Source organism: Apteryx rowi, unplaced genomic scaffold (genome assembly GCF_003343035.1).
Source record: "Apteryx rowi isolate R43461 unplaced genomic scaffold, aptRow1 scaffold_5, whole genome shotgun sequence".
In the NCBI taxonomy this organism is placed as follows: domain Eukaryota; kingdom Metazoa; phylum Chordata; class Aves; order Apterygiformes; family Apterygidae; genus Apteryx; species Apteryx rowi.
In genome coordinates, this window is record NW_020450760.1 from 7,167,096 (window position 1) to 7,184,022 (window position 16,927).

General features: G+C 48.9%; 1 protein-coding gene across 1 annotated transcript; it reads right to left on the reverse strand.

Moving 5' to 3' along the window:
• Positions 1–645: 645 nt before the first annotated feature.
• Positions 646–15,135, reverse strand: CHGA (chromogranin A). Its single transcript, XM_026079656.1, has 8 exons — positions 15,090–15,135; positions 14,602–14,648; positions 10,609–10,702; positions 10,126–10,194; positions 7,746–7,844; positions 5,448–5,957; positions 4,482–4,939; positions 646–729 (listed from the first exon to the last, which is right to left on the reverse strand). Exons 1-8 carry the CDS (start codon positions 15,133–15,135, stop codon positions 646–648), a joined length of 1,407 nt encoding a protein of 468 aa, XP_025935441.1.
• Between the last annotated feature and the right edge of the window lie 1,792 nt (positions 15,136–16,927).

Sequence of the window (16,927 nt, forward strand, 5' to 3'; positions counted from 1 at the left end):
ATTTGGGAGATTAGCGTTTAATGCTGTTGACAGTGCGCATAAGGAGGGAAACTCCATGAAAATGCGTTATGATAATGATAGACCTCCATTTCCCTCTTCTGAGACTGTACTGCCTGAGACTGTATATATCTTATAGTGTGCAAATGATTGAGACTAAAGCTGGAAAAATAAGGGAAGGAACCCACTGCAGTTTTATTTTTCCTTAGATAAATTTTTTTATATAGAATATATTACAATCAGAGTTCTCAGCTTTTAATCAAAAGATAACAAGTTATTGCAATTTTATCCAGTGAAACTACCGGTGGAAGGAAAACATTCTAGAAAGCTGTCTTGTCTTAAAAAAAAAAAAAAAAGAGAGAGAGAGAGAGAGAAAAAGAGAAAATACATGTGTAAGTCACACTTCTCAGCTACAATCATCCAAAGGTACAGGTGGGAATCCGTAGCGGACAGAGGAGCAGGAAATCAAAGAAGCAGAGATGGGCACGACACTATTGCGAGGACAGCAGGCCTGGCTCTGGGGAGATGGGCTTCCTAGACAAGATGCTTCTGCTCCATCGGCATCTGTTTTAAATTAGTAAATGAAAATGCGGCATGAAGGGGTGAGTGCAGCTCTGGCTTTTGCGCACACGGAGAGCTGGGGAGCCTTCAGCCCCGTCTCAGTTCATGCAGCTTGTGAGCGACTTTCTCCAGCTCTGCTTCAATGGCAGCCAGGCTCTCCAGCTCTTGGTCCTGCAACGAAAGCCACCGAGATGCGGGTCAGCCCAGCCAGCCCTTGAGCCAAACAGGAGTGAGTCCCACAGCTGGTTTGGAGGTGGAGGGAGCTATGGAAACCTCGCACCAGGCTGGCTGCTGGCGATAGCGTGAGCACAGATGGGTCTCACCCTGTCCCTTGGGTCCACTTTGGTTTTGAGCCCCTGTGGGACAGGGACTGTCTCTCGACAAGCATTAGTTGGTCCTGCTCTTAGGGCACTGAGCATTAAATCACTGCAGCTGATGGTAAGGCTTTTTGCAAGAAACATAACTAAAACCCTCACCCCAGTTCCCGTGTGGGAAGTTATTCTTAGCTACCACTAAAAGTGGTCTAGCTTGGAAAGCCTTCCACCAAGTTTCTCTCTCCCTTTCCCCCYGAGTCTAAAACATTTGGCTAAGGCACGCTGCAGACCCCCAGCGCCTGGTGTGCAGCGCCTCACGTGCCTGCTATGTAGGGAACCGGGGATGTCCACAGACCGGTGGCAGGGGACACGAGGAACAGCCCTCCACACCTGGAGACATCACTGCTGCTGCACGGGAATTTAAGCTCTTTAAATTTAGAGGTGTGTTTTGCAGAAAACATGAAAACAAGACAGATATTTTTAATATTCCTCTACATGATCTCTGCTTGTCTCACCCTGGCAGTTAACTGTAGTCTCAAAGAATGCTCAAAGGAGTCTGTGCTTATTCCTGAGCAATAAAGCACTGCAAGATCACCCAGTGCCACCTCCTGAGCAGATGCTGCTCTCAGAAACCCTGCTACTGCCCTAGCAACGGCAACAAGTGCATCTGAGCCACCCCAGGGTGTCCCTGCCAGCTGCACAAGGACAGGCAGAGGCGATGCACCGTCGTGGGAGACTCGTGTCTTTCTGGACTGGTGGCTGGACTCCAGGAAGGGCCCTGGCTCTGCACATCGGTATTTAGGCGAGTGCATGAGCCCCTGCCTGCACTCTGCAGCGCCCCTCAGGTGCGCTGGCTCTGGGGGCAGCTCACCCTTCCCAGGCTGTGTCCGAATGCAGCTGGAAGCTATATAAATGTCCTGCTCCCTCCTTGAAGTCTTTTCTGTTCGCTTGCGACAAACGCGCTGCAAAGAGCTGTGCTTTGGTGCACTGTCAGATCGGAGYGGGGTCACTCGCTGGGGCTGGGACCGGGACTGACGTCAGTGCCTGGTGCATGCATTGAATGCAGCACRCGTCCTGCTCTGGTGGAGGGGCCGTGGCACCCGCGTGGCCTCTCCTTGCGCTGCTCCGGTGTGGAGCAAGGCTACGGAAAAGAGGCTTCTCCACTGGGAAAAATAGCAACTGAGGAAGCGATCAGTTTAAAAGATCATGTTGCTCATCACGTAGCGACCTTTCTGAAGTGGCTCTCGCATCTCTCTGGCTGTCGCCTGAGGCTATTTTACTTAGCGCCTCCAAGGAAATTGAGTCATCATCACCATGTGGCTTTGCCCGAGCGCCAGTCTAGCACCACAACCCGTCTCTCACTGCCAGGCTCTCCTTGCCCAGCAGTCACAGCTGTCCTGTCTCAGACTCACTGCTTATTATGTGCTTGGCTACAGCACACCAACAGCTCTGCAGGATCAGACTTAGGCCTGTCGGCACCAAAAGCCTCTTTCCTTGCTGGCTTGAAAAAAACATAACGTACATAGAAAAAGTCCTTTTTCTTGTTTCTGAGCTACAAAAAATAAAAAATAACCTTTCCCCTCGCCAGGCCCTCAGCTCAGCCACCCAAAAATCTCCCTGCCGCAGCAGCACCCTGGCGGGACAAACAAGCCAAGTTTTGCTGCCGGGAAGTGAGGAGCTGCTATGCGGAGCTGCTCTTCCCGCGGGGCTGGAGGCTGTGACTGCCCTTCCCTCATTGCCTGGCGCCCAGGGGCAGCTGCTAAGGCCTCCTCCCCATCTCCCAGAAGCCCTGAGCTAGTTAAAAGAAAAAAAAGTCTGGTTGCTACTGTAAACACAGCAATTTTAGAGGTTCAACAACCTCTCTCCATTTCTCAGGCTGAGCCAGCTGCTGCAGTTTAAGCCATGCAGGCGGTGGCTGTTTTGCTGCCTGGGGTTATGGGGAGGAGTAGAGGCTCATCTCTCACTCTGTGTCCACCAGCACCTCACCACGCTGGTTTGCGGCTCAGGAGGCAAGTGGCTGGCTCCGCCTGTGACATGCCAAATTGCAGCCACCCGGAGTTACACAACAGAGGTTCTTGCCTGATCACTACCTCTGATTGACCACAGCCCGGCTGGTATTTGTGCGCCAGCCTGCCTCAGGGCTCAGGATCGACAAACCAAGACAAAAACACATGGGCAAGGCCCTAAATAGAAGCGGAGGGAGGAGGAGGAGGAGACCAGGTTGGGTGGCACAGCAACAGGCATGTTCCTTGCCAGCTCTCCCCCGCACAAGCACGCACAGAGGTGTTTGAGACATCTCTGCTCTGCAGCCCGATTCTCCTGGGGGCGGCTGGGGCAGGTGCTCGTTGCCGTCTGTGCCACGTAACTCCCTCTTGGCTCTTCTGCAGGCGTGATAAGGGTGAGTGGGGAAAGAGCCTTTTKGGGGAAGAAATCTGGGACAGGATCAGAGGATGGCAAGGAAGTAGCTTGAGCAGGCAAACTTCACGACTTGCCCACACCTTCAGCAGGTGCTTGCTGCCTCCCTGCTTGGAGCTGCTGCCATGGACAGACAAGAGACACTTTTGACTTTGCTTTGAACCATGAACTAGAGATGGGCTGAGGATGCTGATGAGCTATGTGATCGTTGCCCTTTGGGCTATATTTCAGTGCATAATCCAGCCAAAGGGCATTCTGGAGGCAAGGCAGTTGCCACACACTCCAGCTCAGCTCACCCGCTGCCTCGGCCTGCTCTTGGGCAGCTGAGTGTGGCTTGCCCCAGAACAAACACCTGCAGAGACCAGCCCCAGCTCTGTCTGTCCGGCCCACTTCTCTATCCCAGCCAGGATCAAATAAATGTCACTGCCTGGAGCTGTGCCTCATCAGCAAAGTYTGAAGCCATTTCTACTCTTAGGTGGCCACACAGATAGTCAGGTAACCCCCGTGACTGTCATCCAAAACACATCTGTGAGATGCTCTAGCTCCATGCAAGGCCTGGACAGTCACACAGTTGGTGAGTCTGATAACAAATACAGCTACACCAGCTTAGCTGGCTGTAAAGGGACACGATGAGTTACCTCATAGCATGCCTTGAGGTGTTAGGGAACTATGTCTTTGATTTTGGAAGTGTGGCTTAGATACATTCATGCCCCTTTAAACCATTTCCACTCCAATGCTCCAGCTTTCTTGCCTACTCCTATACCTCTGATTTGCCTGCATAGGAGATGTAACACTACTCACTCCATACCTGAGCCAGGGCAAGTCTTTCCTTTGACTTGAATGGACTTTAGGACACAAGAACCTCCCCAGGGGCTACTGTTGCAGCTCTGGTTACTGTGTCCAGCACAGGCCAGCTGGGAGGTCCTGACACATTTTTTAAAACTCTTTCAGAAGGAGAATGTTTTTGCAGGAGCTACTAAAACAAGAAAAACAACAAAAGCATAAACATAGGTGCCAACCTCAATAATATCTAAGTCTGAACACCTAAAAGGTCACAGGGCATCTCCTTAATGTCACAATAAAGTAATGATGGCGGCTGCATAACAGTGAGGTACAATTCTATGTCTCCAAGCATAGTCCGGATTCCCTAGGAATAACTGGACAGGGTTTATTGTTAAGTCTATGTTCACCAACCTCTGTTCTTCTGTTAGCGCTGCCTTCCTCATCCTTCTTTTCTTCGGGCATGGCAGCAAGCGGGAAGCCTCCTTCACTGCTGTCCTCCTTTGAGTGACGCTTCCATGATCTTCTCACGTCTTCCTCTGGACTACCAAAGTCATACTTGTGGGACCTGAACGCCATTTTCATGGACCTATCTGGGTTTTCCCCACTGTCATTTTCCTCCATGTGCTTCTTTGACGTCAGCTGCTTGGCCAGCTCATCCATTTTATTCCATCTCTTGGAGTCTTCCCATTCCCTGGAAGATTCCTCCTCCATTTCCTCACTTTTGACATCCCTGGGCTGGAAGGCATCCTCCTCCTCTTGCATCCCTTCATCCTCCAGGTGATGCCTTCCTCCTTTCAGTCTGTGGGGTTGTTCTTCCTCCTCCTCTGAGCTCCGCCCATCTTTGCCAAATCCCAAAGCTTCTTCATTATCTGAAAAAGCATCAAACACAACAGTGAGAACAAGCTTTAACATGATTAGATGCCACCTTTGAACCAAGCCTTAGTTCTTCGTTACAGAGGAAGCTAATGTGATTCAAAGTGGAGTTCCTGACTTACGGCAGGATGTGACATATTGCCAAGATTTTGGAAATAACCACGCTTATGTCAGTAACAGACACTAGGGGCAGCAGTCAAAAAATGCCTAGGAAGTTCAAGAAGCAGAAAGGAGTCATCCCAGAGTGCTATGAAAACTGGAACTGGAGAGCAGAAAGCGAGGCAACTGCAGGGCCTGTGTTATCCGGGTGTGTATGTGCCTACACGGATGGGTGCTTGAGGGAGGTTGGGGGGGCTGGTGTCTGGGTGACTGACAGTGGGAGCATTTTTGTAACCCTGTTGGCACCTATTTGAATTTTTAGTCTTTAAAGCCTCTTATTAGTCTGTCTAAGGGCTCTTGGCTCACCGCTGCGTAGGTATCAGTGCAGTCATCTGAGATACGTACTGTCGTCTCTTTGCATCACCTCAGCCTCCACGTCCTCCTCAGCCAAATCAGGTGACCTCTCTGCTTCGGTAGGGTCCTCCTCCACAGGAGCATCTCCTTCCTCGTCCTCCCACTCCGTACGCCCCCCTGCCTCCTCCTTGCTCTCCTCCTGGCCCTGTCTGGATGCCTGCTCTCTCTCCTCCTTGAGCTCTAGGCTGTCACCAGTGCCTCTGGGCTGCTCCTCTTCCTCCTCTCGCTGCTTCTGCTCTTCCTTGCCGAGGTCTTCACTGATGTGATTGTCCAAAGCCTCTTCCCTCTGGGCATCCTCTGCACCCCCAATCTCATTGCTGTCCACTTCCTCATGATCCCTCTTCTCGCCAGGGTGGCCCCGTGGCCTGCGCTCCCTCTCCTCCAGGCTGTTTTTTCCCTCCTCTCTTGAATCTTCTCTCTCATTTTGCTGGATTTTCTCTGCTTCTAGCTCAGCCAGGGACACCGTGGGCTGCTCCTCTTCAGGGCGCTCCTGTGCCTCATCTGCAGAGTGAGGARCAAGAACCAACACCTCTCCTCAGAGCTCATTGCACAAACAGGGAAGCCTTTGTGTTTCTTACTCAGCTTCAGCCCCAGCCCCACTCAGCACTGCTTAACCCACCCATGGATCTGTTCCTCTCTTTTATCAAGTCACTTAAACATATGCTTGCATTTAGGCAAGTCAGTGTGCCAGCTGATGTCTACCCTCCTGGATAGATGTACAAGGTTGAAGTTAAAAACATATGCTGAAATGCTTTGCTGAAGCAGAATCTGCATTGCCATCTATCTAGGTGCCAGTAACACACTCTTTCCCCACATGAAACCAGATCACATATAAAGTAGAAGGATTTAGGTATGGCACTTATATGCTCTCTATGTGCTTGGAGTACTGCACTAACATCACATCGTTAATTCTCACAACATTTTGAAAAGGGAGCCAAGCATTATTTCTAGGAGAGCCAGAGGGAGGTGGGGCCAGCTCTGTTTTTACTAAACAGCTAGTGAGTGGTAATTACCAAGAGCTTAATGGAGTCTGCATATTTGCTCTTGTTCATCACAGAGGGTGAACTCTTTTAACATAATTAGTCATTGAAATCACTTTGAAAAAGAAACAGCCAGGGGGAGGGAGGCAAAGAGCAGTGGGAAAGGAGCAAAAAACAGGCAGAATGAAGAAGAGACAGCAGACTGCAGCAGGACTGGGGAGCAGGTTGGGTGAGACGACACACTGAGCTGAGGGCAGGGCGTTGCTTGAGATTGCAAATCCCTGGCAGAGCCATGTCAGTGCGCTGGCCTGGCCAAGTGCTGCCCAGGGAGAAACACCTTGCATGGTGCCACATGGCTGCCTCTGGGCCTGGAGGGATGCCGTGCCCATGCTTTGTCCGCAGCCATGGGAGTAAGAGGCCAGGGGCTTGACTGACCCCATCGGGAGGGAGAGATGGAGCCAGATGAAGAGAAGCTACCTGTCCTTGCCTCTTGCTTTTTCCTACATTGGCTGCTGTGGCAGCTGTACCCATGGGGAATATTGTTCCTCATTGGTGTCAGGCAACTTTGGGCTGAAGTCACGGTGCTGTGTGCGGTGCTTTAGCTCAGCTAATATGCACAAGCTACCTTCACCCAGAGCCAGAGCCTGCTAGGATGCCCCTCTGCCGGGGATGCTGTTGCTGTGCTAGAAACTGTCTCATCCCACTGTGCCATCATCTCTTCCTGACATGGAAAAGGGAACAGACTGAACCAGGGAACAGGCTGAACTCTCCTTTCTGTTATAACAACAGTACTGCCTGTCTCTAGCCTGGCAGCAGAAATGTGATGGCAAGGGGAAATCACAGCTGAATGTGATCTTTTTAGGATGCATGTATTTTGCGTGTGTGTGTGTGATCCCAAGCTCCAATTTCACTTCAGAGACCCATAACCTAATGTCTTGGAAGCCTGGAAACAAGGGTGGTAGGAGCAGACCCCAGTTGCTTTTGGGTATATCATCAGATATTTCAGTAGAGGATTTCCCTAGCTGTGACTCATTTTAAACATTAAAAATGAGTGATGGTGTTGGCAGCAGGGTGGAAGATCCATATCAGTTTTGTAACTTGGACATCACCAGTTGCTATAGCTCAGAAATTACATGCTTTTTAAGCTGGTAAATAAGACCAAAGCGAACACAAGGTTGCTAGTGTGTGTCAGCAACAGCATCAAAAGAAAGGTCTAAATGAAAAGCAGATGGACATATCAAGGCTGTTAGAAAGAACATCCTTGTTTACAGCCAGACTTGGATTTTCTGGGGGTTAGGCTGACACTGACCTCTTTGCTTGTTCTTGTCATTCTGACTTTCAAGGACTTCAGAAAGTTCATCTTCGAAGCCACTGTTTTTCTTCTGTTGCTGAGTCCTCTCATTGGCACCTGTGTCAAGTAATGAGGAGAAAGCCACATTCCCTGCTGCTTTAGAAAGTGGAGACGGGAAAATAGTTCTGTGTCCTTTTTAATTAAATGTATATTTTCTACAATGTACAAATCTGTTAATGGGTAACTGGAAGGAAAAGTGAGATTAGAGAATATATGAATCAACTGGAATAATGATGCCACTGTCAAAAACATCATTTTTAGGAAAGAAAAAGATCTCTAAATAGACAAACAGGGTGGCTAGGAAAAAGGTAATATTAATGGAGAGCTAGGGAATAAGAGATGCTGAACAGCAGCCTTCCAGATGCTACCCACATATCTCTGTTGAGGTGAGTGATCAGAGCCTGTGTGCATTCCTGCCCTGGTGGTCAGGGTCCTTCTCCCAGAGCTGTGCTGCTTTCTTGCTCGCTCCCCACGGAAGTGTGGGCTCCTCCTCTCTTCAGGAAGGAGAAACAGCACTCATTCCCACCCTGTGGATAATCCAGGGTCTAGGGGCCCCAAACCCTACCCAGGATTATGGCTCCAGCACAACAAAAGCAGCAATCTGGAGAAATTGTTGTCTAGAGGAGATGACAAATGAAGGAAGGGGGACTGCAGAGTCTGAGGCCGATGGCACCACAAGCTCCAGATCAGAGCTCAGGGCCCCTGCTGTAGCTGCCCTGGCAACCAGCTCGCCCCAGGCAGCCCTATCCCAAAGGGAGCTGGAAACCAAGGTTTCCAGAAACCAAGGGCAAGAATGCACTTTCTAACCCAACTCACACCTGGCTTCTACATCTTAATTCAAAGGAGAGAGCCAGCATTGCCAGCCTGGTCCTCTCTAGCCCTACAAAGAACAGAGATGAATGGTGTGTGGGCTTTCCCAGTCTGACTTAGCTCAGCTGCAGCCAGCATAGAGGAAACCAAGGAAAACATCTGGGAATTTTGCTTTTCTTTTAGACTACAAGACAATCACTCTGATCTACCGATCAGAGATCATGTTACCCTAGGACAGGATGGTGTGATAAGCTCAAGGCAAGGAAAGAGGTGAGCAAGTTGCACCTTTATTAAACTTAAATAGGTCCCTTCACATAGACTTCACTGACACATGTGGCACAGCATGTCTGATTAATTTTAGCTGAGAGCTCCCCCTTACCTCCCTCAGAGTGCCTGGCCAATGGGATCCCAGGGTATGGACCCCCGTTTTTCTATTCTGGATTGTCGGAGTATCCATGGAGCTGTTCCRGGATTATTGCCCTGCTGCCCCTGACACCAGTGGGACTTGGGCAGTGGCCAGCTTTTGCTTTGGGACCTACACAGAGCTGTTACTTCTTTCCTAAACTGTACCTCCTCCATTTTCSCTCTCCCTCTCCCTGTTGCCTCCAAGGCATCTCTGCTCTGAAGGCACTCTGGTGGCACTGTCTCTGAGCCATCCTGGCTGCCATGCCACGTGGGAGCAGGGCACAGTGATGCCCTGACAAGGGAAAGCCACCAGCTGGGGACTCCCAAGGGGGAAGGAAGTAGGAAGAGCTGCAGCTGCTCTGTTTGCAGCCTGCAAAGAGTCACGCTGCAGCCCCTGCTGACCATGCAGGGCAGAAGGACCTGCACCAGCTTTGAACTAGCCTCACCTGGGAACCACTAACAAGCTTTGGAGATCTGGGCTCCTGAGGACAGCCCCTTTTCCCCCTTCTGCATCCTTGGCACAGCTCCTAACCACTGCTGCTCCCACTATCTTGCAGTCAGTAGCCCACACATCTCCAGAGCAAAGGAACTTGCACTTGACCCAAGGAAGTCAACAGGAAAATCCCCATCAGCTCAAGGAAGCTTTAACTTGGGGGCTTGTGGGTGCAAATCCCACTCCATGCTCAGTGACTGTTCACTTCTGCCCCACCAATATCTAGTGCTAGACTCCAGTGACTCAAACAGTGAAGGTTTTCTTGTCTTTTATTCTAGTTCAAGAGCTGGTGGTTATTTATTGAATTAAGCTACAGTGTTTCCCTTTAGGGTTCTCCCACTCCAAAGTGCATATACTCTCTAGAAAAACTCTACACAGCTAACAAGTTACACTGAAGGTCATTTAAATCATTGGATATGGATTGGAATTATTATAAGCAAAATTCCTCCACTCCCCCAGCATCTCTACTGGCAATCCTGGATCTAGAGTAAGATTCTCAGTTTATGTACATTCCCTAGGGCACATTTGTATGGCCCCAAACTAATGTGAAATTAAAGGAGGGAAAAAAGGTGCACGGGGCCACAATAGACTAACCCCCCCTCTTCCCAAAAAACTGTATTGAAACTATACCTTGAACAGCAATTTCCTGAAGCTCCTTCAGTAAATTTTGGTGTCGAAGGATAGAAATGATTCGTTCATCTGCAACAGGGGAGACTTGGTTAAAAAAAACATAGAAGAACCCCAAACTCCACTTGCCCCTTTTTTTTTTACTCTTTTCTCTCTCCACTGGGATGATTTGCTGCCATGTCTCTTAACTGCAGTTAAGAGCACAAAAGCTCCCATGAAGACCAGGCAGCTTCACGTCACCAGTGTCTCCCACAGCTGCGGAGTCAGCAGCGCAGGCCTGCCTGCAGCTCCATCCCTGCTTCTTGGGCCTGGTACAGCCTGGTGAGGTGGCCCTGAGGAAGGTGACTGTGGCAGGGAGCCCTTTCAGGGGCCAGAGCATGCATCAGACTGGGCACAGCAGGGCAGGCTCAGCCCCAGCTTGTGTCCCTGCCAGACCTGCTCTCACTGAAACCCAGCATTAAATCTGAAAGACCCTCTCCTCTGTACCTCCTCTGAGGGTTTCTAGGCATTCCTCGCTGATTGGCAGGGGGTTTGGCTTGGATAAAGTATCAGAGATGACCTCTACAATGCACTTCATCACCTAGAAGGAGACAAAGATACAGATTAAAAATTTTTCTTTTTTTCTTAAATCTATTTGTTACCAAGGCTAAAATGAAGAATATGTTGGCACAGGTCCTCTTCCTTTTTTGGTCGAGCTAGAATCGAATGTTTGGTTCTGTGTGTCACCTAGCACAGAAACAGAAGATACTTCACGAAACTCAAAATCATCCTCTTTTAAGGCAACGTTTCTCAACTTACAGCTGATAAAAGGGCTCAGTAGGAGGCTGTAGAGAGCAACAAGTGACTATAGCTCTTAAAAAGGTGACCTTGAAATCCTGCCGGCTATTTGAGACCTAAGGTGAGCACCCTAGATAGACTGCAGCCAGGTATGTTGGGTGAGGAGAGGTAGATCATACTTTCAAACACGGTTGAGAAATACTGCTCTCAAGCCCTAAGCAAGGACATTCTGGACAAGTATTAAACCTTGTGCTTAAGTGTTTAAGCCATCTATTATACACCAAAAGAGCTGTACATAAAGGCAGGTTATTTGAAAGTGAAGAAATTCCTAAACTTCCCTTCGAAGAATCTGCTACTGCCTGAGTCAGCTTCTCAGACTCAATGAACTCTAGGCCTGCCCTTTCCAGCAGTTCTTTTCCTCATGTAAAATGAGAAGACCTGGCTCCATTTTATTATCCAGTTTGTCACCCTGCACTGAGATTACAGGCCTAATTCTTTGCCCATGCAACCATATCCCTTGCCCAGTGCTATACAGATGTGGAAGGAGAATCAAAGTCACAGGCTCAAAGGCAAGGTGAAGGCATCTTCTTCACACAAAGACACACCAGCAAGACCTCTGCTGTGTGGTCATGATAGACCCAAATGGTCACACAGGTGAGAGAAAGCAGCATTTTTTGCAGTCTGGCACTGGTTAATAGTGCAGGAATCTGTCTGCCCAGTTCAAAAGGATCATTATTTATAGAGCAGCCTGTAAAGCATTCAGGGCTCAGAAGTGCCTGTTGAAAAAGCAAAGCTAAATAAATGAAAAATGCAATTAAGCTTTGGGAGGCAAAAAATTCACTGAGTGAACTGTTTTCTTCTGATGATTTCTGCAGGTAGCCCTAAGAGTCCTGACCTCTCACAAGGTGCCATTCTTGGGAGAGCAGAACACTGCAGCTGCAGTAGAAATTGAACACAAGTCAGCAGTTTCTGGCCACCTACAGTGTTGCTCGTTCAGGCAATTGGATATATTCAGTCATCAGTTAGAATGGGCAATTTTTCACCCTGTGTAAGGAGAGAATTCCTTTCAGCGATTGCTTTTGCAGATTACAGCTCTAAAATGTTTAAGTATTATTTCCTCTTAGCTATTTATGCATTTTGAGGGGATTGCCTACTGGATTAAAAATATTAAAGGAAAGATCTAACAACATGAAAGCAGAGAAATTACCCTGATATCATTCTTCTATACCATGAACAATCCACAAAAATTGATTTTAGATAACTTAGAGTACCTCTCACCCACTAAAGAGAACAAAACGCAGATTCTGATACTTCCCTTCCACTTTTCCCAAGCTCTGGAACCCCTTATTGCAGGAGCAGTCAATGCAGCCTCAGAAGTAAGCACTTTCTCAGCATGAGAAATAAGAATCTGGTACAAAGAAACACTCTAGACAAGCATTTTTAAAAACCCTAACATTGTTTAGGATCTTTGTCCATACACAGAGAAACGCATCAATCACTACAGAAATATGGTCAGCTCTATGGAGGAACTTTGCAACTGTTAATGAAATGAATAGTGCAGTTCCAACCACACTCTCCTTGACTTTTTATAAAAGTAAATATTGCAGAGTGAGGCTTCACAAGGTCATGAAACAGCAACCTAAACCAGGAAATGAAGGAAATACTCTCCAAAATGAATGTAATCAAGCCAGTGCAGAAATTCAGACTGGAATCTTGCCATAGCTATCATCTAAGTGTGAGCATGTAACTGGATCATTAAGAGCTGGTCAGACTGTCCTTACACAGAAAAGAAATCTCTAAAGGATCACGTCCTTCAGCATGTTTGAGCTCCACCATGCCAGGCCCTTCTGAAATCTAGGCTGACAAATGGGAAATAGTGTCCTTTGAGCACAATAGTGGGTGTATACCAGTGAGGTTTTAAATGCTTTGGTTGTGGTTAGGCTTCCCATGGCAAGCCCTTGGTGTTAGGAAAAACCTATTTAGCTGCCTAAGAACAGCCTGCACGTACTGACTTCTCGTTCCAATGCCCTGAGCCATCCACAAATGCTGGGGGCACAGGGAGTGTCTAGAGCAGCATGGTGGGCAGGGAGAGCTGCAGTGCTCAGTGCCATACCCATGTGATGAGCTCTCTGCCCTGATCTGTCCCAGGGAACCAGGAGTTCCTTCACTGAAATGCTCTGTGTCTCAGAGGAGGGTGAAGGTGGAAAAGCCCTAAGGGCTCCTTATAGCTCCAACAACATTCAAAAGGAAGGTGTGCCCTGTTTTTGCTCTGCACAAGACCAGTGCAGGACCCAGATGGGAAACAGGCCTGGGAAAGATCCAGCCTTGGTGGAAGGATTTCCATAGCGTTACACCAGCTTCCACAAAAGCTGAATGTGTCTTGCTGAGAAGTGCCATGTTTTGCAGATTACGCATTTTGGGGAACAGATCTCACAAGGAAAGTTGTGAGCTTAATGGATTTTCCCAGCAGGTGCCCAAAGAGCATTCCACTGGCACAGCCGATTTGAAGGGGCAGGTGCCCTTAGCCCCAATTCTCAGTGAGCGAACCAGGCACAGGCCTCACCACAGCCTGAAGCAGCCGCCCAGTGCTGTCACACTGCCTGACCACTCACAGCTCAGCCCCCAGCAGGGTTAAGCAGGCTAAAGTTTCAGCAGAGCAACAGCTCTGCAGGCCCAAGTGTGTCTGACAGAGATAGGGGGGCCTTTCTCAAGGCACTTACCCTGTAGGTAGCAATGAGCAGAGACACAGCGTACAATGGAGCCTGTGCTGAGATTGACATGAATGTGCCCTCCTCTACTGCTGCCTGGGGAAAAGCCTTTTGTGGTTAGAAATTTTCAGGCAACAAAGAGGTTCAAGAAGCAGAGAGTAGAGGACTGGTGTTTGCTTTCTGTACAGTAATTTCTGTAGAAGTCTTAATTTGGCACTGGAGAGATTGATGCATCTGAAAGGCTATAGGCATTATACTATCAGAAAGGCATTTCTGTCACAGATCAACACACACAWATGCACTTATCCAATCTTTCAGTTGCCAAAAAAGAGTTGGGAGTGCACACACTTTTGAAGTGCAGCTTTGAATGTCAGAGATATATAGAGACGTATACATAGAAGCCTATAGTAGAAGGCTGGAGAGGTCAGCCAAGTCACGCACTGCGAAAATCTTTTGAGACAGGATGAGTGATAGCTGAGAGCAAATTAGTAACCCGAGAGTAGCCAGTTGTCTATTTTTCAGGAACATGCATGTTTAAATAAGACACATATCCCAAAACACACACATTTCCAGCAATTCCCATTCCTGAATCACATTTCCTCCCTCTATCCCAACTGACTCACCTCCTGTGGGAAGCTTAGAAAAGCTGAAAGTAGGAGGACTAGAGAGGGTTATACCCAACCTCCATCCCCAGTCTCCCTATGCTCCAAACAAGCTTGTTTAGCACCTCTGGGAACTTTCTGAGGGACTTCACTCCTAACCAGGTGCACAGCAATGGATGCATAAAGGGTAAATCCTGGCAGGGAGGGAGAGGCAGAGGACAGATCCTGCTTTAGGGAAATCTCTTGCAAATCCCCCCCCCCCCCTCAGCTGTCACTTCCTACGGGGTATTTCAGTAGGAGCAGCCAAGAGCCAGGCCAGACAGTGGAGGCTAAACACCACATCCCTCAACTTCCCCCCCTCCCCCCTGCATTCACCACCAGCTCCTCCTTACCTTAGTGTCCCCTTTATTCATGCCGTTTGTCACTGGAAGGGAGATGGCTGTAAAATGTAGGGAGGGCAAAATGAAAGATCTTATTATTTGGCCTCCTCTGGGATACAAGCAGAAAAAACCCTCCCTGATAAAATGAGAACAGAGAAGAGGGGTGTCCAGCCCTGATGGAAATGGTCCCTGGGGGCAGTACCTGGATGTGGGCTCCATGTACCCCTTGGGAAGGGAAGGGAAGGGAAGGGAAGGGAAGGGAAGGGAAGGGAAGGCAGGGCAAGGCAAGGGGCAGATCCCGCGGCGGGCAGTGGCCGGGCGGGTGGCCCCGGCGCCGGGGACCGTTGCGGCTCTCAGGCCGTGACCTTGCGGCTGGCGCTGTCCGCGGTGCTGAAACGGCCGCCGCGGGTTCGGCGCTGAGCGGGCCGGCGCTGTCCGCGGTGCTGAGAAGTCCCGGAGGGTTTTAGGGGGGGACGGACACCAGCCCCAGCCCCACTTACTCGGCACGGCCAGGAACAGGAGGGCGAGCAGTCCCGGGCGACTCATGGTGGTGTCGGGGCGGAGGGAGGGAGGCAGGGGCAGACGGTGAGTCTGTCCCTGACGTGGGGAGTTCCAAGAGAGGCGCCGGGGGAGACCAGCACCGTGTGTGTCTACGCCAGTGCCTTGGCTGAAGATCCCAGATGGGGCACTGCAGCAACTGGCTCATTTATATATCCCAGCCCTTCGGAAATGGCGTCAGGAGGAAGCCACCTCCTCCTCTCCCTGCCCCCCCGCTCCGTCTCTGCACACAGCCTGCCCATTAGCATCCACTAGCAACTGGGTGCTGGAGGAGTGGCCACACACCAGGAGCCTCTGATCCCCCTGGCTGCAGGGGCTGGTCAGGCAATGGGCTCCAATAAATGGCAAGGTGTCAGACTCCACCTGCTCCATCGTCTCACACTCAGCATGGGGTAGGATGGTTGTAAGGGGTGTTTTCAGGAAGGGGATTAGGGTGGCATATACCTCATCCAACACTGGCCATCTACAAGCACCTTTGCATATGTGCCTTCTGGGTATCCCCAGTAGTCAACAGTGAGAGACAGCTCACCTCATGTACCCTAGCCAGCACAGTCACCTGTAAATGGATTTGCCCCAAGGCCTCCCCTTGTATTTTTCTGACCGCAGAAGGAACCTAGACAAATATCTTAAGAGTAGATGTTGAAATTTTTAGATAACTGTTAGATGCCTCAACCAAAGGCAGGCATGCCTGTAAAACTGATCAAGAGCCAGAGAACTGGTCACCATACGATCAGTTTGCCAATACCAATGACAGGTCTCAGCTTTTTATGAAAGTCATAAAAGTCATGCTGGAGTCATGCTGGATAGCATTTGGAGGCAAATAGCAGAACCTGTCAGGTCTGTTGCTCAGCTATTGTGACTCTTCAAGCAAATTTTAACAGGTTGCTATCTTTTGTTCAGTGAGTTAATAACAACCTATAACATCACACTACACCCCATTGCTAAGCACTCCAAAGTTGAAATAACCAAGCATACTTGATCACAGATTTCCATGGGCAAGGGAAGGAGAGAAAGTAATAAAACGTACCATTCTCTTAGTCACAAGCATTTCCATACTCTTCACACAATGGCTGTCTACTTTTTAGATGCAGCATCCATCAGGGCAACCAACTAAAATCTCTTTTGAAGGCGACTCCAATGCTTCTTTAGGACAAGTTCAGTGGAGTTTTACTCCTTCTAATCTGTAACTCTGCTGTTCATTGCTGCTGGTAAGCTGGGGAGTTTATTATCACTAAAGCAATTTGAGAGGTCACAAGAGCCAGGGACTTATACCAGAAAACAAAACTCAGAAATAAAACTCAGAGACAACAGTCCTTTTCCATCCTACTCTATTATTATGCCATTGGAGAGTCCTACATCCAAGAAGCAGAGAGAATGGATTTGATCTAAGAAGACAAGAACTTTTCCATGAGACCAAGGAATACAGATTGCATTGTAGGTTTCCACAATCTCTTTCCATATGCACATGCAAATGCACTCCCAAGTGCACTCTCAAATGGCCTCTAGTTTCTATCTGTTTTAGACTCATGCCTCAAAAGCCAGATTTGGATTGTAAAAGCCCACTCATAAAAAAATCAAAGCTCCCTGTGTCTGTTGCATTTTCTGTTTAATAGTAGAGAAAAGCTGGAAGTAGCTTGATCCTCTGAGCAGTGCTTTGTGCATGATATTGATTGATGGTAAAATGTTTATGAATCACAGAATCACAGAATCACAGAATCGCTGAGGTTGGAAGGGACCTCTGGAGATCATCTAGTCCAACCCCCCTGCTCAAGCAGGGTCA

Excerpts from the sequence above, each read along its gene's own strand:
- CHGA (XM_026079656.1), bottom strand. The coding sequence starts at position 15,135 with ATGAGTCGCCCGGGACTGCTCGCCCTCCTGTTCCTGGCCGTGCCGA. Across the intron at positions 5,958-7,745 it reads TGACAAGAACAAGCAAAGAG|ATGAGGCACAGGAGCGCCCT; the intron begins GTCAGTGTCAGC and ends CTCACTCTGCAG. Across the intron at positions 730-4,481 it reads GCGCTAACAGAAGAACAGAG|GACCAAGAGCTGGAGAGCCT; the intron begins GTTGGTGAACAT and ends CTTTCGTTGCAG.